Source organism: Crocodylus siamensis, chromosome 4 (assembly GCF_052110815.1).
Source record: "Crocodylus siamensis isolate JL-2025a chromosome 4, ASM5211081v1, whole genome shotgun sequence".
Taxonomy (NCBI): domain Eukaryota; kingdom Metazoa; phylum Chordata; order Crocodylia; family Crocodylidae; genus Crocodylus; species Crocodylus siamensis.
This window is the reverse complement of record NC_143398.1, coordinates 208883765-208906664: the sequence shown is the minus strand read 5'-3', so window position 1 is coordinate 208906664 and position 22900 is coordinate 208883765. Positions and strand designations below refer to the sequence as shown.

General features: G+C 45.4%; 1 protein-coding gene across 1 annotated transcript in view; it reads right to left on the bottom strand.

Moving 5' to 3' along the window:
- The window catches only part of LOC149867520 (sodium channel protein type 2 subunit alpha-like), a 213144-nt gene that overhangs the window by 103982 nt on the left and 86262 nt on the right, over nucleotides 1-22900 (bottom strand). The window contains exons 2-6 of the mRNA XM_090045564.1: nucleotides 20732-21047; nucleotides 16320-16437; nucleotides 15840-15930; nucleotides 13006-13134; nucleotides 1355-1446 (exon numbers count right to left, since the gene is read on the bottom strand). Of these exons, the coding sequence (XP_089901690.1) occupies nucleotides 1355-1446; nucleotides 13006-13134; nucleotides 15840-15930; nucleotides 16320-16437; nucleotides 20732-20995 (694 nt within the window). The 5' untranslated portion in view covers nucleotides 20996-21047. The remainder of the gene's footprint in view (nucleotides 1-1354; nucleotides 1447-13005; nucleotides 13135-15839; nucleotides 15931-16319; nucleotides 16438-20731; nucleotides 21048-22900) is intronic.

Here is a 22900-nt window from a genome sequence, read left to right as displayed (position 1 = left end):
ACAATTCAAGATTTCATGCATAGCTTCACATTAAAAAAAGGAATAACTGAATGTTTTTGCACGAATGGAACACATAATAAAACAGGGGTCAGCAACCTATGGCCCACGGACAAGATCCAGCTAGTGAAGAGTTTGGATCCATCCCATGGTAGCTGGAAAGCATCAGTGGAGTAGGCACCCTCAGGGTCCTTCTTCTTGATCATGCTGTATGTTTTGATGCATTCCTGTCCTGTGCCCCATCATCCATCTGCACAACAGCTGTTGACACCCTGGCGCTACCTGATCTCTATACTTGCCATTGAACTTGTCTGTCAGTATGCTTGTTGGCCACAGGAATCTGTGACACTTGGTGATAACAGTAAAGGAACCGTAGGGAGGGAGAGGGGTTACCATGCGGGAGCAAAGAGTACTATGGAAGCATTAGGGGATCAGTGGCCTATGGTGCCAGCCATGTTGCAAGCTACAGCCTGCCATTTGTAAAGGTTGCTGATCTCTGTTCTGAAGCATTTGTTTTCACAGATAAACAAATGACTTTGTTATTCATGCTCTTCTGTTCATGAATTTCATGAACAGAAAAATTCTCTCAACTATAAATATTTTTGATGCCTCCTGCTTCAAACCTGCTCTTTTTAATTACACAATTTATGAGTATTGATACAATTAAAATTGTGATATAGTGTAAAAGTTAATGACTGTTTTACTGTCATAACCATTCCAACTGGTTTGGTGGAGAAAGGCATCTTAAAATAAACAATACTTCATGCAATGCCCATGCTGTTCTAAACCATCTTAATCCTTATTTTACTAGTGTTTCAACTTCTAAAATTGATTTAATCCCAAGTTTTTGAAATAAATAGTAAAACATATTTTAACATGAAAAAATAGTTTTGTTTCTAAGGAGGGAGAGAAAATTTGACATTAAGAGATGCAAATTATACAGGTTGCATCTTGCAATTTTTTGACAAAAATATTAAACCAAAAGTTTGGTAGTTTTAAAAGAAAAATTAGACAAATAATCAAATTTAAGTCAAAACTATGTTCTAGATGCCTTTTATATAAGTACCATTAAAAAGGCATAGAAAGCAACAAGACTTGGATTGAAAAATGTGAATTGAGCTTCCTTGGAATTAAAGTCAGCCTCAGTTTCACCTAGCTCTCACCTGGAATGACTGATATTGTTTTCAAAGCTCGGAGAACTCTGAATGTTCTCAACGCTGAGACATTGCCCAGGTCCACAAACTCTGTTAGATATCTGCAATAGGGGAGTTCACACACAAACACAATGACAGCACACACCATATTAAATAGTTAAAAGATACAAGGGACCTAACACTTTACACCAGTTACTTCTTACCTGGAATTACAGAAATAGTTTTCAAAGCTCTCAATACTCTGAAAGTTCGAAGAGCTGAAACATTGCCTAGGTTTATAAATTCTGTTACATACCTGTAGGATTAAATCACAGTTATTCAAAATTCAGACAGGGAGAATAATACTTACCTGGACCTTTTATCCAGATGTCTTTGATGACTTTAAACAGATTATTTACATTCACATTTTCTTCTCTAACTGCAGTTTGTCCACTAATATATTTTAGTGACTATCAGTTAAATAAAAATGTCAAATGAAGTAAATCTATTATAATTTTTCTTTTGAAATCCTACTGTTATACCTAAGGTACATTGATTACATCAGCATTACATTGGCACATGGGAGGAAACTGCTAGAGAAATTCCACCAGGATGTGAACAATTTTCACCCCTCCGTAAAAATGATGCTTGAATACTCTACCCAGCAAATTCACTTATTGGAGAACACTGTGAAAGTTTGCAATGGCCGTATTACCACCACATTGTATCAGAAACCAACAGACTTCCACAGCTAACTTCACAACAGTAACTTTCCTAAGCATACCATTAGATCCATTGCCTAGAGCTGTGACCACCAGCCAATGGATCTCAATCCACCGGTAGATCTCAGAGCCTCTTGGAATCAATCCAAGGATGGGGTGGGGAGCCAAGTGCCTGTATGCATGTGCACACGTGCCTCAGCCCAGCAGGTCAGTCCGTGGGAGCAGGGGCTAGATTGTGGCCCCTGTGGTGAGGGACAGTGCCACAGAGGCAGAAGCAGGGGTAAACTGAGTGGTAAATTGAGAGGTAAGAGCTGGAGAAGCACACGGCTGCCAACCCAGACAACCCATCCCTCTTCAGAGAGTGTCAGGAAAGGCAGGAAGAGTTCGAAGCTCTACCACTGATTGATAGGGTACTCCACAGGTCACAGATCACGGGTACTTCAAAGGCATTCAGTTTTGGTCCCCACTTCACTTGGTTTCTCCAGGTGCTGTATGCCTCTGCAGACTGCAGAGTCAAGCTCAACTGAACACTGACGGAAACCATCCTGTTTCAGTAGGGAGTGTGTCATGGCTACCTACTGTCAGGCCAGCTCTCTACCACTGCCCTTGAGTTGTCCCTTTGCCTCCTATACAAGTGGGTGGCAGGGCTGGTTCTCAAGGAGCCGGTCATGAGTGTGGTCCTGTCAGTGTACACTGACAATGTGTTCCTCCATCCAGGACCCATGAACCTAGCACCTATGGCAGCCTGCCAATCTATCTACTCAGCGGCCTGGGTCAGCTTGGTCAAGAGCTCTAGCCTGCTGCTGGGTGACAGGTGACAGATGGGCTTGCTCCTGCCCATGCCACAAAACATGCAAGCAGGCTCACTGCTCTATCTGAGGGTCTACTTGTCCCCCAGTCACCCCTCTCCACCAGAGAACTGATACCAGCTACAGGTCAGGGTGTCTGAGCGGTTGTAGGCATGGGTGGGTCTGCTGCAGTGCATCTCCCTTCATGGAAGGGTGCTGGTTATCAACCAGCTGACCCTGTCCATGCTCTGGCACCATTTCAACCCCCTGTCTATGTCCCTGGAGCTCCTGACCACTCTCCAGAGATTGGCAGAGGGTTTCTTCTGATGGGGGTGGCATTGAGTCTCTGCAGGTTCCCTGAGCCTCCCCTTGTGGAAGGGAAGCAGGGCCTGGTTTGCCTCCACAGCCAAATCCTTCTTTCATGTACAGTGCCAACAGCCAGGCGATGTGGTGCCTAGTAGGTCACACCTTCCTCTGCTGCCTCAAGGCCTCTGATAGGACCAGCAGCATTTTTACCAACCAGAACCTGGAGAAGTTATCAGATTTCTACCAGGACCTCCTCAAAGCCTAAGGGCTAGTTTCATAGTTGGTAGGGTCAGAAGGGACCTGAGCAGATCATCGAGTACAACCCCCTGCCAAGGGCAGGAAAGAAGGCTGGGGTCAAACGACCCTGGCAAAGTGTCTATCTAGCCTCCTTTTGAAGACCCAGGTTAGGAGTGAGCACCACTTCCCTTGGAAGTGATTCCAGATCCTATCTGCCTTGACTATGAAGTAGTGCCTCCTGATATCTAGTTTGAATCTACTCTCCATCAACTTATGGCCATTATTTCTTGTTACTCTTGATAGTGCTCGGGGGAACAGGGACTCTCCCATTGCCTGCTGGTCTCCCTTGGACAGTTTATAGATGGCCACCAGATCCCCTCTTAGCCTTCTCTTGTGGAGGCTGAACAGGTTCAGGTCTTATAGCCTCTCCTCGTACGGCCTGCCCTGCTGCCCCATGGTCATGTGAGTGGCCCTCCTCTGGACCCTCTCCATTTTGTCCACATCCCTCCTGAAGTGCAGCGCCCAGAACTGGACACAGTACTCCAACTGTGGCCTGACAAATGTCATATAGAGGGGGAGGATCACCTCCTTGGACCTGCTCGTGATGCACCTGTGGATGCATGACAAGGTGTGTCGCGGGGCACTCTCGCGCCCCGCTCCTAAGGAGGCTCAACCCCAGGAGGGGGAGAAGTATAGCAGGGCACTAGGGTGCCTGCTACTGACATTAGGAATAAGGGCTGCTGAAGCTCCCTGAGACAGCACAGGTGTTGGCTGCCCGAGCAGCCAGGCTGGTCACATGACCAGAAGGGGGCAGGTCCAGGCCTTTATAAACAGCCCAGGCCAAAGCCTAGCAGCAGTTCCCCTCTGGCAGCCGAGCAGCAGGAGCTCCGCTGCAGAGCACAGCGGGGTAGAGCAGCCTGATTGCTTGCGTGATGGCATGAGGAGTGAGAGTCTTGCTGCAGAGCAGAACAAAGTGGAGATGAGCAGACCAGCCTGACCGCCTGAGCGTCGGCATCATGATACAGGGTGGAGAGGACCCTGACAGGGAGCTTTTCGAGGAGAGCCAAGGTGGCAAGGAATTTACGTTATAGCCGGTAGGCTGATTTTGTGTTACAGCCGGTGGGCTCATGGCTTTATGTTCGTTGTTGTAGTGATTGTGTAATACCGGAGGACCGGGAGAGGCTGTAGGGGACGGAGGAGGCCTCATTAGCAGCTCCACAGTGGAGTGGGGGAGGGTTCCTGGGTGCACTGGGAGGGCACAGCGATTGGTGCCAGAGCTGGCATTGCGGGTGACCGCCGGAGAGAGGCGTGACGTTGTGGGGTGTTGTAACCCCGGCCCTGTGGGGGGGCAGTATTCTGCCCAGTGGGGCGTAGGCCCCAGAGAGGGCGAGGAGCGCGAGAAGTGCAGCATAGGCCCCAGAGAGGGCGAGGAGCGCGAGAAGTGCAGCATAGGCCCCAGAGAGGGCGAGGAGCGCGAGAAGCGCAGCGTAGGCCCCAGAGTGGGCAGGCACATGGGAAGAGGAAGCCCCAGGGAGGGCAGATTAGAATAGGAGGCTCCAGGGTGAGCGATTGGCCTCCTACCAGCACAGAGTCCCGGAGAAGGGCGAGCGCGCAGTAAAAGTCCCGGAGAAGGGCAGGCGCGTGAGAACAAGCCTGGAGAGGGGCGGACGTGCAGATAGGGACCCGATGGAGATGAGGCACGTACAGAATACAAGGCCGACGAGGCTGAGCGTGCGATTAGAAGCCAGAGGGCTGAGCGCATGGGCAGGAAGCCCGGAGAGGGCACGTACATATTGACATGCTGAGGGGCCCCAGGAGAGAGGGGGTGCGTGTACTGAGAGACCCCAGGAAGGGGCGAGCATACAGACATAAGAACGTCCAGAACACCGGCGAGCGTTGGGCGTGGTATCGGGGCAGAAGGAGCCACGCGACGCCCTGTGGGGGGTGCACCAAGAGATATCCGTAGAGGGCAAGAGCACCGGGTCCGAGAAGCCCAAGAAAGGCAGCCTCCCATTAATATTACATAAACAGCAAAGACGTGGCAGGAGAGACGAGGGTGCTAGAAGGGCAACTTGGCACGGTAGGGGCACAGGAGAGATCAGGGCCACTCCTAGGCCCCACCCCATGACAGTGTGGTTAGCCTTCCTGTGTCCCCACATTGGTGGCCCATGTTCATCTTAGAGTCTATGACTGCAAGATCCTTTTCTGCCTCTGTGCTGATGAGAAGGGAGTTCCCCAGCCTGTAGGTATGCTGCTGGTTCTTTCTCCCTAATTGCAGTACCCGGCACTTGTCAGTATTGAATCCCATCCTATTCTCATTCACCCACCCCTGTAACCTGTGCAGATCCAATTGCAACCTGTCCCTCCCTTCTAGCGTGCCCACTTCTCCCCACATCTTAGTGTCATCCGCAAATTTGAACAAGATGCTTTTCACCCCCTCGTCCAAGTTGCTAATGAAGATGTGGAATAGGGCGGGCCCAAGGACTGTGCCCTGGGGGACCCCATTGCCCACATCCCTCCAGGTCGAAAATAGCCCATCCACCACCACTCTCTGGGTGCAGCCCTCCAGCCAATTGGCCACCCATCTGACTGCGTAGGCATCGACACCACAATCTCCTAATTTTTTAACGAGAATGGGGTGAGAGACAGTGTTGAAGGCCTTCCTAAAGTTCAGAAAGACTATGTCTACTGCGATACCTGCATCCAAGGATTTTCTGACCTAGTCAAAGAATTTCATAGATTTCATAGACATTAGGGCTGGAAGGGACCTCGGGAGATCATTGAGTCCAGCCCCCTGCCCAAAGGGCAGGAAGTCAGCTGCGGTCATAGGATCACAGCAAGATAAGCATCCAATATACTCTTGAAGGTGTTCAATGTAGGCGCTTGAACCACCTCCGCTGGCAGACTGTTCCAGACCTTGGGGGCTCGGACAGTAAAGAAATTCTTCCTTATGTCCAGACTGAAACGGTCTTGCAGGAGTTTGTGACCGTTCGACCTCGTCATCCCATGGGGCGCTCTGGTGAACAGATGTTCCCCCAGATCCTGGTGGTCACCCCGATAAACTTGTAGGTGGCCATCAGATCACCCCTGAGCCTGCGCTTTTCCAGGCTAAAGAGTCCCATGGCTCTCAGCCTGTCATCGTAAGATCTGTTTTCCTGACCTCTGATCATGCGCGTGGCTCTCCTCTGGATTCTCTCAAGCTTCTCCACATCCTTTTTGAATTGTGGAGCCCAAAACTGGACGCAGTACTCCAGCTGCGGCCTCACTAAGGCCGAGTACAAGGGGAGAATGATGTCCCGGGATTTGCTCGAGAAGCATCTATGGATGCACGCCAGCATTTTAGTCGCTTTACTAGCCGCAGCATCGCATTGGAGGCTCACGTTCGTCTTGTGGTCAATGATGACCCCCAAGTCTTTTTCTTCTGTAGTGCTAACCAACGTAGCACTGCCGAGCCTATAAGGGTGCTGCAGGTTTTTCCTCCCAAGGTGGAGAACCTTGCATTTTTCGGTGTAAAACACCATGAGGTTCTCGGCTGCCCATTTGCTGAGCTTGTCCAGGTCAGCCTGGATCACCCGCCTATCTTCTGGCGTGGATTCTTTGCCCCAAAGTTTGGTGTCATCGGCGAACTTGGCCAGTCCACTCCTGACTCCAATGTCCACATCATTAATGAAGATGTTGAACAGTATGGGTCCAAGGACAGAGCCTTGAGGGACCCCACTGGTCACAGGGCACCACGATGAGTGACTGCCATCAATTACAACCCTCTGGGTCCGACCATGAAGCCAATTTCCCAGCCAGCGGATCGTGGTGGAGCCAAAGCCACAACCGGCCAGTTTGGCCAAGAGGTGATCATGGGATACCAGATCAAAAGCTTTTTTCAAGTCAAGATATATGACATCAATCTCTTCTCCCTTGTCCAGGTCACCTGGTCATAGAAGGAACTGAGATTGGTCAAACAAGACCTACCCACAACAAACCCATGCCGGCTGTCCCTTAGAATGTTAGCCTGGGCCAGTCCCTCAAGGATGGCCTCCTTAATAAACTTTTCTAAGATCTTCCCCAGGATAGAAGTCAGGCTAATGGGCCTGTAGTTAGCCGGATCCACTCTCCTCCCTTTTTTGAAGATCGGCACCACATTGGCCTTCTTCCAGTCTTCGGGCACTACACCAGAGCGCCAGGAGTTTTCAAAGATCCGTGCCAGGGGCTGGGCTATGACGCTCGCCAGCTCCTTGAGTACCCTGGGGTGCAGATTGTCAGGGCCAGCTGACTTGAAGGTATCCAGCTTCTCAAGGTGTTCCTTCACGAGGTCAGCATTGATGGAGGGTAGGGGATCCCCCTCACCCAGATTTCCCTGTCCCATAGCAGGCATGGGCATCCCGTGTGACTGATGAAAGACTGACGCAAAGTACCTATTTAATAGGTTGGCTTTTTCCTGGGCGTCAGTTGTCAGTTGCCCCATCTGGTTTAGCAGGGGTCCAACATTGCCCTTGCTTTTCCTCCGGCTCCCCACATATCTGAAAAAGGACTTTTTGTTGTCCTTGATGCCTGAAGCTAGTTGGAGTTCAGTTGCAGCCTTGGCTTTCCTGGTTTGCTCCCTGCAGGACCGGACCAGCGCGGAGTAATCCTCCTTGGAGGTGAATCCCATCCTCCATCCTTTGTAGGCTTTCCTTTTTAGCCACAGTAGGTCCGCTAGGTCTCTGGAGAGCCAGGGGGGCTGCTGTGCCTTCTTGCTGCCTTTCCTCGGCTTTTCTGAAGTCAAGGACTTCTGTGTTGCTGACTGACTTGCCAGCTTTACGGCGGATGGTGAAGGTGATCAGCTCGTGGTCGCTGTCACCCAACTTCCCATCAATCACTAGGTCGCCGATTGGGTTGTCCCCCGTAGCCAGTACCAGGTCAAGCAGCGCTTTGCCTCTCGTTGGCCCATAGACTTCTTGAGTCAGGTAGAGGTCATCTACCAGGTTGGTCTGACAGGAGCTGCCTCTAATGAACCCACTTGGTTGACCCTAAGCATATACTCCCCTGCTTGCCCCTTGAAGATGTGCACCTGGATAATTTTCTCAAAGAGCTTCCCCAGGACCGAGGTAAGACTAACAGGTATATAATTTCCTGGGTCCTCCTTCCTCCCTTTTCTGAAAATGGGGACCACACTGGCCCTTTTCCAGTCCTCTGGTGCCTCACCAGAGCACCACGAGTGCCCATAAAGATGTGCCAGGGGTCCTGCAATGATCTCTACTAATTCCTGCAGCACTCGGCCGTCTCTGCCTCCAAGTACCCAGAGAGGGTCACCAGGGTGCTCATCTCCTTGCTGAGTTCCTGCTGAAAAACCGGCAGTTGTCAATGATGGAGGTGACCTGAGTGTGTCAGAGGATGATCCTGGCCAACATCACTTGTATCAGGGACCTCCTGGATTATACCATGCAGGGGTGGACCCAGAGTATGGAGCTGCCCATGCTTCACGCTTATTCCAGGAGGTAAAGGCTACCCTGTTTACCATGGCCCTCACCTATGTCAACCAGTTCCTATGTGAGGGAAGTCCACACACACTGGTACACCCCCAGCCCTCCAGGGCTAGTTGTGTGCCCACGATCTCAGCAGACTCCACAACACTCCCTGACCAACCATCTTGGTAAGCTGGAGAAACCTAGCTGGTCTGCCTCTGAACAGCCATTGCCCCTAGTTAAACACACTCAGGTTTCACACATTATATCATACCATCCTCACATCCTACCCCAAAAAGTGGTGAGACACACTAAGTGAGGGTGAAGGCAAGAGTCCCCAATGAACAAGTCTGTATGCCACCCTGATCCCATGAGCCACCAGGGACCTCAGCCAATGGCTCCTCCATGGAACAATTAACATAGGTGTGTATCTGGAATGCTTTACAGACACCCCTGACACTTCCCCATTTTGCCAACAGAGGGAGACCCTAGCACATGGCTACCTTGAGTGCACCAGGTTGCCACCCCTTCTGCCTCCTAGAGAACCTCCTGCTGGGGTTCTGGCTGCACCTCTTCTCGTAACTTTTCTCTTATGTACTCCCAATCCATGACCACACCAAGCTCTGGGACCTCCTGGTCAACCATTTCCTTGCTCTGGCCAAACTGGCAATTTATAAGAGCAAGAAGGAGGCTCTGGCCAGGAGGAATCTGGGCTGCCTTCCTGTCACTCCTCCACTCACGTCTCCAGACAGTTTCATTGGTTGGCACCATGGGTTCTCTCAACTCATTCAGGGGGCAGTGAGAGTGGACTGCTGTGTTCTGTTCAAATACGATATTTTCTGTTTTATCTACTATTCCCTTTTTGGTAATTCCTCAGCTTCAACATTTTGGACACTTTATTAATGACTTCCAAATCCTTTTGGAAAACGATGAACATTTCAATACAGCCTTGGGGGACAAGCCTGTCCTGGCTTACAGACAGTCCCCTGACCACAAACTTAACTCCAGTTCTCACCAAGCCATGGGCCTTGCAACAGACCCAAATGCTACCTGTGCCCCTTCATAAACACAGACCACATAATCATGGGACCAAACAACACTGATTATAAATCCAGCGTTCATTCACCATCTCCTTTGCCACTGTCACATATGTCATCACCTGCTTATTGTGCTCTTCTGCAGTCTGCATTGGACAGACAAAGCCATCACTGTGAGACAATGAATGGACACCAATTTGATATTAATTCCAAAAATACACAAAAGCCTATGACCGAATACTTTAACTGCCCTAGACATTTCATCACTGACCTCAGAGGAGCTGTTCTTAATCAATAAAAGCTTTAAAAAACAACTTGAAATGAAATTATGGAACAAGAAATCATCCACAGACTGAATTGTTCATGTATGGTCTCAGCAGAGACTACAGATTCTTATCTCATTATCTGGACTAGTTTGTATTAACCCTATATCCCTCAATGCATTAACTGCCTGTTTATCCCTAATGATCCAAGTAAACCACAATCTTCTCAGAAGTGCTGTATCTCCCTATCCGTTCCTCCCCTTTTTTCTATCCTTATATTTAAATTCCTTTCTATTTAGAACCCGTGCTTTCTGCAAGTCCAATCATAGCATCTGATGAAGTAGGCTGTTGCCTACAAAAGTCCATGCCTCCCTGAACAAGTTAGTGTCTATGGGTGCCTATATATGAGCAGAGAGGCTGTTCTAACATGCTAGAATTCCAGCATGTCGGAGCAGGGTCGATTAATCGAATTTGCTGGAGTGTGGAAATTAATGCTAATTCGACAAGCTTTAGATAAAGCACCCTGGCTGCTATTTTGAAGCACAGGAACACTGATACAAAAGACATTCTGGGCTCTTTAATTAGAGCAGCTCCAAGAGCTACTCTAATTAAAGCACCTCCCTTTCTCCCCCAGAGCACATGTATAAATGCCCTAGGATGTAACCTTGCCCTGCCTTTTGCCTGGCCTTAAGCCAGTGATTCTCAACCAGGATGGTTAAGAATCCTGGCAACTGATATACATTATACATAAGACAAGATTAACCAGTTAATCATGTCTTCTATTGTTACCTGGCCACACATTCATGCAATTCATTGTGTGATAAAACAAGGACTAAATGTGTAAAAGCTTTGTGTCTGGTTCCTTTCATGCCATTAACTGAATGTGTTGCCAGGTGTAACAGAAAACTGGGTACTCTGTTTCTTGCAGGTGCACAGGCAGCAGCCAGGTAGCCTGCAGCTGGTGACAATCACTGGTTAGACACAATGGCCTAACTGGGAACAGGGCCCAACTGGCCCTTATAAGAGCAGGGCCCTGAACAGCAAGTCGGCAACAGTTTCCTGCCAGCAGCTGTAGAGACACCACTAGCTGACCTGCTGCTCAGACACTTTGGATGTATGAGCAGGAGCTATGGGGATGGCTAGAGGCTCCTGGTCATGGGCATGACCTAAAACTACACCCTGCTGCAGATGGATAGTGTGGTGGGGCTGCTTGTGACAGGGCAGCTTCCAGGAAATGTCATGCCCAGGGCTCCCCCTTTGAAGGGAGAGTATGGGGCGCCAGAAAGCCTCAGCCCCCGCTGCCCTGCAGGTGACCCCATGGAAAGGAAAGGCTAGGGGAGTACACCCTAAAGGATAAAGCATGAGCCCAGACTCATGGCAAGTTCTGAGGCAGGGCCCCAGGTCAGGAAGGGACCTGGGGCAGCGCCAAGACTCACCGTGAACTCTGAGGCTGCACATAGGAGCTAGGAGTGAGGCTCCAGGGGGAAGAGGCCCTGAGCCTTTGGGTAGCTATATGAGAAGCTCCTAGGCAAAGAGATAAAGGGTTTGTTGAGGCCCAGTGTAGGGCAGGAGCTACTATGAAGCCCAGTGTGGGGCATATGGGGCTTGGAGCCCAGCGTGAGGCCTGGAGCCCAGCATGGGGCTGGGAACCCTAAATAGAAGTGGGGCTTGGAGCCCAGAATTAGGATAGGGTTGGAACCCACAATTGGGATGGGGCTTGGAGCCCTGAGTGAAGGACACCTGAGAGCCCAGTGAGAAGGCACTGGGACCGCAAGCTCCAGTGGGGACTGGAAGTCCCGTGTTAGATTCCAGAGCTCAGGTCCCAATGTACAACATTGGAGGAACATGGATGACATCTGCAAGGAATGGGACAATACAGGGGTGGCCAGAGCTGCGTACATAGGCCCTTGTCACTAGGGGAAGTAAATGGGCAGCCTCCCACCTTGTTAACATCATTCTATTGTATCATCTAAGGCATGATGGGCAAAGTAGGCAGGCAGGTGGGCTTATGTTTAGAACAACTCTGGGACACCCACTTGTTACACCAGGCTAGTACTCCCAGCTGTGGGATGTGCCCCTGTGGGTTGGGACCTCTGTCAGTTGATCTGAGTTCCCAGCCACAGGGATGTACCACATGCCCCACTGCTGGGAGTCTGGATCAGCTGAAGGGGGTTCCAGTCTCAGAGGCACATGGTGTATCTCTAGGGCTGGAAGCCCAGATCAACTGGTGTCTACCAGCCTAGGGGGAGGCACAGTATACCCCCATGACTGGGAACCTGGAGCAGCTGACAGGGCTCCCAGCCACAGGAGCTTGCTATTTGGCATGCAAGAATTATGATCCTGGGCTCCCCCTGCACCAGCAATAAGGTGTGATGGGATCTGATGCTTGATCCCACAATCAAGCCTAAGGTGTCACACTATCCTGCCTTATGCCTGAATTTAGACAAGTGATTCTCAGCCAGGATGCCATGACACCCTGGGGTTCTTGGAGATCCTTTCAAGGGTGCCATGGGGTGGCCATGCATTGTTAGATTCACAAGATAAACCCAGAGATTTCAGTAGCATCTCCATAGCATTAAAAACTTCTGACCTATTGTGATCTTTGCAAAAGAAAAATTGATCTATTATTTTTATTAGTCAAATAACAAGCTAAAACTAAGAGTTAGCATTTTTCAAGGAGTGCCTCAAGTCTAACAAAGAGTGCCTCAAATCTAAAAAGGCTGAGAAACACTACTTTAGAGTAAATAGGGCTAACTATCTCTCTCTTGTCCTAATTAACTTATCGTCCTAATTAACTTATCCTCTCTCTATAAATCCTAACTAGTTTGGCTAAATTGTACAGCGAAGACAGAAGAGCAGCTTCTTTTTTATGCTAGTGGATGGCACACTGTTTCTTTATAACATTTTATAAGTGTGAATTATTAAAAAACATGTAAAAGCTTTAACATGAGACTACAAGCTTTAAACGTGACTACAAATAATCTCTTAGGTATCAAAATATATGCATAAATAAATGAAATTCACCACTGAAAAGATGTTCTGAGAGTACACAGTCATTCTTAAAACAGTTGTTAAAATACTTACGCAAAAGTAATGACAGTGAAATCAAGCCAGTTCCAGGGGTCTCGAAGGAAAGTAAAATGATCTATACAGAAGCCTCTTGCAAAAATTTTTACAAGAGATTCAAAAGTATAAATCCCAGTGAAAGTGTACCTAAAGAAAATATTTTTAAAGTTATCATTCAGTAATATACATCACTGGAGAGACATGGAGAAGCACTCAGAATAATGGTTAAATGGACTGCTTTTCATGTTACTGGATCACAGGTAACAAAAAACCCTCTGCAGGATTTCAGTGCCTTCTAACTGACACATCTGTGTCTCTCTCACTCACTTTTTTATGGAGTGAAGAGCCATATCTGTGAAAAGTGATCATGACCTCCTCTCTGAGCAAAGATAAAAAAGCCTTCTAAAAAAGTACTGCTATATGGCTGTCTAATGGCAGCCTGGACATCCTATGACACCTCCTTTTTCTGCTTTACAACAAATGGCACACATCCACACCCAGTATGTGGAAAATAAAGTCCTCAGCCATAATTTTTGAGTTGCTTCTCTCAGTTTATCAATTTCATTTCAGTCATCTCTGTCCCAATTTAACTTGTACATTGGGTAAGGTATTTGACAGCACTGGTGGGCTGAATGGGATGAAAACATGGGACCCAATCCAAAGAATGGTGAAGTCTATTAAGCTCTCAGTTATCACTGTGGGACCATGATATCCCTCACTGTCCTTCTCAGTAGCTTTCTATGCACACTGAACAAAAGGAGAATGGGATTCACAGAACTCTTGTTTGAGACCTCCAACCTCCAGAAGTGATAGTCGAAAAAGAGGCATGGATTCATACGATATATTCATTCCTACTACAATCTAAAAGGCAAGTCAAGAAGGCCTCATGATCCATGATCCCAAAGGCAGCTGACAGACTTAGGCTAGGGACATACATTACACACAAACTGGTTTAAGTAATCAGAAACTGTTTTAAACCTGTAACAGATAAGATATTCAATGCACATAAACCAGTTTGAAAACGTATGAAACCACTTTGAGATATACCCAAACCAGTGTATACAATGTCTGTCCCAGGGAAGCTTGGCTTCCCCCTGCTCTACCCTCACCTTGCTGCTCAATGCTCAAGCAGGAATCTCCCCTCTCTCCCATCTCCCACAGCATGGAAACCAGCCCCAAGGATCCTAGGCATGTGCATTGCTAGCTACTGCCAAGAAGTGTCTGTGTGTGTGTCTCTCCAGTTTCACTGGGACAGTCAGAAAGAACATTGACCACTTAGGGCTTTTTGGAACTAATCAACAGGTCAGCTGGTAAACTGTTTAAGAAGAGTTTGAACTGAGTTTTGCTGATGGGGTGATAAACACTGTTATCAGCCCCCTGCTGGTTTGCTTGACTGTCAGTTTGCTGCAGACAGTATAAGGAAGCAGGGAGGAAGATTGAAAAACTCTGTATCATCAACAGATGCATGCACTGCACCCACACACACACACACACACACACCCCCCCCTTGCCTCAGAGTGCTAGCAGGCGGCTGGGGTCTGGCAACACTGCTGCCCCTCAAGCAGCAAGCAGGAAAAAGCCTGGGATGGTGTAGACAGACCTCACTAATCAGGACTTCCTGCCAGGACCTGGCTGTGTCCCCCTCAGCTCAGCACTGTCTAAGGGAAGGAAGGGCTACTCTAGTACCCCCCAGCTTCTAGCCAGAGCCACTGCAGGCATGTGCCTAAATTTTCTCAGTACAGAGAAAATGTCTGTTCAGTTACAATCCATCAGTTTGGATCAGTCTGTTCAGTTTAGCCTAGCCAAGTGAGACTAACCTGCAAAGATTGAATCAATTCAGGCTCAGGCTTTCTGTATATCTGTCCCTAGCCTTTAAGTCATATGGAACAAATTCCATTCTTAGATTGTTCAATATTGGTTCACAAGCCAATTGTGTTTGTTTGTTTTCTCCTATGCTGTGGGCTGCAGACAGGCTGGTATAGGCTTTCTGAGAGAAGAACAATCCTCAAAGGAGCCAGACTTTCAAAGAAGTGTCTTTGATAAAATATTTCCTTTTTACTTCGTTGCACACTCTTCAGGGTCAAGAACCAGATGCACAGTCAAGCCCCAGCCAAAGAAAAAGTTGTAAGACACACACTCAGCATTTTTGCTTGAATTCAAGTCAGGGACCTACTTTTATATTTTAAAAGAAAATGGTTTGTGACCAGTATTGTAGCAAGGAAGTTTGGCGCTCAGGGCAAGTGCACAGCAGCAGCCCACTCTCGCCCTGCACATTGATCCGGGGGTCTAATGACTCCCCCATGCTTGCCACAATTTTCTGAAATATTTATAACAAAATATTGACTCTCAACTTGCCTGTTCACACTTGGGGCATTCGCCCCATTCAACCCTCCCTTGCTATTGTATTGTTTCTGAAAATTCTGAAATTGTTGCTAGAAGAGCAACACTTTTTCTCAGAATAACTGTCTTCCCTTTCAGAAAATATTTAAAAAATATGAAAATCAAAGAGAGATACATTTCATGAGAGAGTAAATGCTATATGCCAAGATAGTAACAGCCACTGAAGAGAATTTTGTGTAGATAAAATTACTGCAGCATTTGACAAGCATAACGTGCAGTGATTTTAATTCAGGCAAGGGCAAGAAACTAGAGGTTGAGAAAACCAAAGACTTAACTTAGCCTTTGAAATAACATAAAAAAGAATAAAACATTTAGCATTAGCTATAACCTTGAAAAGAATAAAAGATACTGGTATGGCATATTACATCTCAGAAGCACTGTACAAATATTTAATATTAATTCTCAAAACTCTATGATATATATATACGTGTGTATATATATAATTTACTTACTCTACATTCTTTGCCCAGTCTGGAGTTTTATTCATTGTCATGAATCCACAGTTGGTTAAAATAGTACACATAATAAGCATGCTGAAGAATGTAGACACTAGTCAAGGAATATACAGTGATAACTTCTTACACTGGATTTATATCACAGGCAATTAGGTGGTTTCCTGGACTATGGCATTTTAATGATGCATATTATGCTATTATGAAATTATTTAATTTGCAACTGTCAAAGTAAATTTTAAAATATTAGAACAGTGGCTACTGATGCTATGCAAATTCTGTATATTAGAAATATACAACATGGATCTATTTCTTCTACCTTATTTAATCAGTGATAATTAAGATGAGCAATTTAGGTCAGATTTTGAGAGAAAAAATTAACAGGAAAAACATTTAAATATTAAAACAAGCAACCAATTGTTGTTAAACATTACAAACAGACCAGTAATATTTTTAGCCAGACCAACTGAAAAGGATATGAATGAACCAAAATCTTTATAGATAGTTTTCTAAGAGAACTGAAAGGTGATAAAATGTACAAGGCAGGTGTGGCACTAAATCGGAAGATTGTCTTCCCTTTATTCAATACTATAAAAGTCTGGGGGAAAAAAAACAAAAAGAACACAAGAGATTCAGAATTTAGATATTATAACTACATGCCAGTAATCATGCACTGTTGTAAATAAAGAGAGTAAGCCTGTATCTGTTATTCATGTTAGTGGTTACACTTATTTCCAGTAGCTTTAATCATGGAAGTACACAAACAAGCATTAGGTCCTAAATTTCTACAGGAACAATGAAGAATACTTTCATTCACAGCCCTCAAGATATATTTACTTCAATGCTTTTCAGATATATAGCAGAACTATCCAAATTAAAGCCAAGTATATCACAAGAATGCATGTACACACACAGAAGAATAAAATACAAGAAGATTACAGGACAAATATCCCATTATTCTGAAAACTTTAGTGGGGGTCAATTTGAATACGCAAATGAACTGATTTTACATCTAATTTAGAGTTCTAGACAGGGGTCACTTGCATAAACACAAACATTATCTGAAATTAGGTTCCTATTAATCATTTCAAATGACAGAAGTAGATAGGAGAAGATTTTAAAGGACATGTTGTCCCACCCACGACACAATCTATCAATCATTAGCACTAGTAATACAAACCTTTTTGAACACGTAAACACTTTCAAAAAAGTGTCAATCATAATTAAATTGTAGCATGTCTCTTGCTGTATTGTAATTATTCTCCTTGTTAAGAGTTCTAGAATTTGGTTACTACTGTTCAATTTAGAAATTACTTATTTCTGGCTCCTGTTATTTTCTGAATAATTACAGCCAGCAGTCCATTTAAACCTTATGGTACAGATATAAGAACCACATACTGTGAGGTAAAGGGGTTTACTAAGATGAGGTTTTTCTCCTCATTCTACAAAGGGGGAAAAGTTCTTTGTCTTGGATTTAAGTGCAAGGTGGCAGGGAAGGGGTGCAGGCGGACGGGGGGGAAGGTAGAGGGGAACACAGATGGCTGCTACAGCTCTGACTTTGGCCCCAAGCCAAAGCTGGAGCCAGAGCAGTGCCTGACAGCAAGCAGCAGGGAAGGGGAGAGGCTGCAGGGAGCATAGGCTTTGTGGGGAGACAGAGGCTGCCAGGGACAAGTGGGGAGGGCTGTAGGGTGGGCTAGAAGCTGCAGACACTGCTGGGTGGAGTAGGCTGCAGGAGGGACAAGTAGTGGGGAAGTGGGAGGGCCTGACCCCTGCTGATGCTTTTCCTGCTACAGCAGTGGGAAGACTGAATTTAAAATGACCCTCCAAAAATAAGATTCTAGACATGGAAAATTATAATAAATTTGTAGATTTTCCAAGTATAAATCTACTGTTTTGGGGTCATCTTAAATTCTAAGTCATCTTGGATTTGGATGAATATGGTACTTGTCAATTGCTCTACAATAACAGCCTTTTTACCCTGCAATGATAAAAAGCTAAACCAAAGTTGCCAACCCTGCAAAGAAAGAGGGATAATTTACCCCCATTTAGATATACTTTCTATTTGGTAATGGCATTAAATAATTCTGGAGCAACTGATGCATAAAAAATCTTGACATCATAACTCATGTCTCCAGCCCTTCTAAATTCAAAGACCACTTATTATGGTTAATACTGCCTTTGTCTTTCAATATCCTGTATTAGAAACTTTGCTTCAATTTCTATCTTGATAGGAAAAAATAAATCTGCCTCTAAAAATAACATGTCCTTAAAGTCCCTTCACTACTTATTCCTTTATTGAGCAATACTTAACTATACTGGATTTTCTACCGTTACTTATTTAAATAAGCACTTTTTTATTTAGTTTTCATTTAATTTGCCGTTTAATTTTAGTTTATTATTTATTTAGTTTTCATTTTGTGGACAGTGATAATATGCTTTAGCTGTATTTCTCTTTTCTCCTTTCTCAATTTCTCAGCTTTCTTTCATAACCAGCATAAACTTTATTTTGCATTCTCTCATGACTAGTTCTTCTTCATCCATTCTTCTCTTGCTAATATTATTTATAATATAAGAAACTCCATTTCTGAGAAAATACATTTTTAAATTTTTTAACTTTCCTCTCAACAGGCAATACAGCAAGCCCTTCAAGTAGGGTTCATAAGGAAGGTATCTTTATGTAAACTATAGTGAGAATTTACAGTCCCTTAGGGAGTCCACAGTAACTTGCTCATCAATGAAAGTTGGTTACAGTATCTCATATACCATACATATGTGACAGCTTACTATACCATACATGCATGAAGGTGAAAAAAAAACTGGTCAAAAGATAACAGGCAGATTCCTAACAAAAATAATGTATTTCTAGTAGGAAGAGTGAAGAGCTTCAAAAAAAGTCCTTTCTCGGTAACATACCCATCGTTCAGGACATCTGACTTAGATTCTTTCATCAACCTGCAGCCTTCACATCGCTGAAGTCCAAGTTACTAAATAACTGAATGATTACAAGAGCCACCCACTTCCGGAAGGACTCGAAGCCTGTGTCCCTGAGTCATCAGACTCAGTCCCAGTCCCAGTAGGCTCTCTACAGGTATAACCTTCATAACAAATTCATGTCAGAAATCACACCTTCTGAAATTCTTATCTAAAATAAGCATTGCCTTCCATCCTGGAAAAAGCTCTATTTGGTTCAAAAAGTATCAGACTAGTTGTTTACTAATGCAGGCCATGTAAAGCATCACACCAACACTCCACTCTTTATAGCTGTTCTCCATGTTTAAGAATTCAATTCAAACTGCCCCATAGCGCATGCCCGAAAGAAGCATCACATTAGTTTGACAAGGTTCGCCCAACTTCTGCATAAATTGCATGCTTCGGTAGGGCTTTTTGGCACTTTTATCTAACAGCTGATTCAATCAACTTTAGATAAAAGCATGCCCAAACTAACACACTTCCTCTTCCGGTAAAGCTCAGTGGGGAGGGTTCTACACCTGCCAGTGCCCATGTATACCCAGCCACACTGAATTGCTTCAGTAGGACAGAAGAATTTGTGCAAGCTCCTTCACTCAAACAATATGGCATCTGTTTGCCACATTAACTCGAGCCCGTTGATGTACATGACATATAACATGCCCTATTTAGGTACAGTACAAGTTCTCCCACAGAAAACTGAGAATTAAAATTAATTTGTTAAATCTCAGATTTAATTATCAGTTAGCAATGATGTTATCACTTTTTTAGAAAAAAAAAGCAAACATGCCAAATCTATGGTATAATCTCAATTTTAAAATTTATTTTCATCTGGCACGAGGGTTTATGTGGACAGCCGATGAGAAGAGATGCTTTTGGTTCCTATTGTGGTAACTCTCAGATAGTCTCATAATTCTCATTCTCTTGTGCCCCCTTTCCCTCCCCAAATAAATACTTAAATATAAGAAGTTCAGGTACATTCTGAACTTATAGCTGAATGGGAATAATACAAGAAGAAATGCTTCCAAAGCTTAAGCTAAAGCAAAGATAGTAAATAGCAACCCGTTCCATTTGTCAGTAATGCAAATATTCTAACATACAACACAATCCATTATGATTAGGGACCTACCGAATTCACAACAGAAGTGGGATGTGCTGTGGCTCCTTTAATTTTGCAGGTTTGCCCACATGCCCTCCACAACTGATTGAAGGCACCATGCTTGCAGCTTGTTCCTAATCAGTAGTGAAGTGAAAACTGTGGTTTTAAATATGACGCCATTTTTGCCTCCTGCCACTGATTAGCTGAGGGGCCCGGTGGCCCCAGTACTTGCTGCTGGAGGCAAAAACCATGCCATATTTAAAACCGTGGTTTTTGCTTCCCTGCTAATTAGGAAGGAGCAGTGGGCCCCTCTGCCAATCAACGGCAGGGGGAAGGGGGCAGAGGGGCCCACAGAGGGAACCTGAAAGATAAAAGGAGCTGCTGCATACCCCTCTTCGGCTGTGAATTTGGTAGGTCCCTAATTTTATAATGACCTAGTTCCCTGCCCAAAAAGAACACAAGCAGTTATTTTACTAAGCTTAACCAACTACCATTTTCCTGCTGGTTCATGGCTCTAGCAGGTAAAGGAAATGGTTGAGTTGGCTAATCCTGCAAATAGACATTGCATTTATCCCAGGCCAAACCATTTTATCCCAGGACAAGGTGCAGTTGTACAGACGTCCATATCCATTGTCCTGGGATAAATCCTAATAAAGTTTCCCAGATAAGAGGTAGTAACAGTTTATACTGGGATATTGCAAAGTACAGCTATACAATTATCCCTAGGACTGCATCATTAATATATGTTCTCCTCCTCTCAACCCATGTCACAGTGTTCAAAAAACTTACATTACATTAAATCCAACAGGGATGTGCAAACACTCACTTTTTTATTGATATAGTATGGGTCAATGTCTTCCAGTGGTGTAGACACCATTCCTGGAGGTATGTCACCATAAATAAATGGCAGTGTTTTTCCTGCCTCCAAGTCCTTGTTGGGCTTGGAGCCATTTCCTTCATCACCACCTTCATCTTTGGAGTCTCCTTTAGTCTTTTCTTCAGCAATACGTTTTTCAATAGCTGCAAGAGATTCTCTAGTGAAGTAGAAGAAGCTGTCAGGTCCTGGTGGTACCAGCATTGCCTGTGCCATCTTTTCATTCTGCAAATGTTAAGTCCTCATTAGCCTAAATTGTAAGAAGGTCCTAGAAGAATATAAGAAAACAGAAAGTCAGGAGAACAGGGAAATACAACAGCAACAAAACAAACAAACAGTGTAGTTTAATGGTTTATTATATTTTATCAGCAACTTCAAAGTAAACTATCTAAAACATTAAGACTGAAATTTTCAAAGAGGTGCAAGAGAATGAAAAGCTTAATTACTATAGGTTTCTCTGAAGAATTGCTGCCAAAAACAGTCACAATAGCAGTGGGACTTCTCTCCTGAGGAACGGGGGCTGCCGGCTCAGACAAAGTATGGAACCTGTTGCCAGCCTTGGCCATTTTCAAAGGGCCTAGCCTAAGCTGCAGAAGTAATGCCAAGCAAAAGGCCCAAAGCCTGTTTCTGAATAACTGCAGTGTAAACCTTTGCAGATGACAATTAACTTGGTCAGCAAGTAAAGGAAACCATCACACACAATTAAAAAAAACAAGGCCTAAAAGGAGATAAAGGAAGGCCATATATTAAATAACCCATATACCCTCTATCATTGCTGTATCTTAAAGCAGTAGTAGTAGTGACTGATATAATCAAATGTATTCAATGTTATTTTGCTATAATAGATATGTTTTTGTTAAAATTCTTAGATAATTTGTAAAAACAAAACAGCCATGTCAGAAAAGTCCATAAACTAAGGTGGTGAAGAAACAGAAACAGCATTCCACAATGGGTAAGGAAAGGTAATAAGAAACCCTCCCTCTCTCCCATGGATATAAATCCCGACTAATTTACACTTTTGAAGTCTACAAGAGTTCTGGTTCAGTCCAGTTCCAAAAGTTTCAATGAAACAAAGCAATTTAAATAAAACCAATTAGAAATCCCTTATTACAGTGGTCTCCAACCTTTTTAAGTAGAAAATCACCTTTGGCATTTAAAAGTAACCCAAAATGTCACATGCACTGCCACTACCACACCTTCCCGCCTAGCAGGTAAGTCTGTAGGAGGGTAAGGTGGTGGGGGGGAGCAGATCAAGGCAGAGAGAAAAAATTATATGGGGACGCACCTCCCCAGCAGGTAAGACCTACCCAGCCAGAGCCCCACTCAACTTACCCCTGCTCCTGCTTCTGCAGCTGTGTCCCTCACCGCAGAGGCCTCCATCTAGCCCCTGCCCCTTTCCTCCCCCGCTGGAATGACCTGCTGGGCTGGGGCACACTTGTGCACATACACGGACACTCTGCCTCCCACTCCAGCCTCAGATCAACTCTGGGAGGCTCCAAGATCTACCAGTGAATTGAGATCTACTGTTGGTGACCACTGCTTTATTAGAATATTAAAACCAGCCATCTATAAATATTGGGCACAGGCTGGAGGAAAATTTGGATAACTCAACAAATTCAAAAAGACCTGCTGCCAGTCTCTGCTGTGAAAACAACCTGCTGCATGACACCGTCCTCCCACTTCTCAAATCTTCCCAGCCAGTACAGGTGAGAATCTATGTTGTGCTGTTGCGGGTAGCCAGATAAAATTTGGAATAAATATTTATTTACATGTTGTAAGGTGCAAGCAAATAAAAGGTTTGGCTGTACTTTTATCAGTAGGCTATACATCAGGTTACCTATAAATTATGTCAAAGTTAGACTCTTGAAGCATGAAGTTTATATCTCCCCCCCTCCCCGTTGCAGCAGTGAGGGGAGGGGAGAAGCAGGCACGATGCAGGGCAGGACTAGGCCTGAGGGTGAAGAGAAGCAGCCCCACCATGGCAGGGGGTAAAGGGGAGGGAGTAGTGGGCCTGGGCCAACCTGGCAGCAGCAGGGGGATGAGAGGAGCGGGCTCTGTGCTGACACAGGGGAGGGTGAGGTGGGGGAGGAGAGGCCCAAGTCTGCTCCTCCCCTCCCCCCA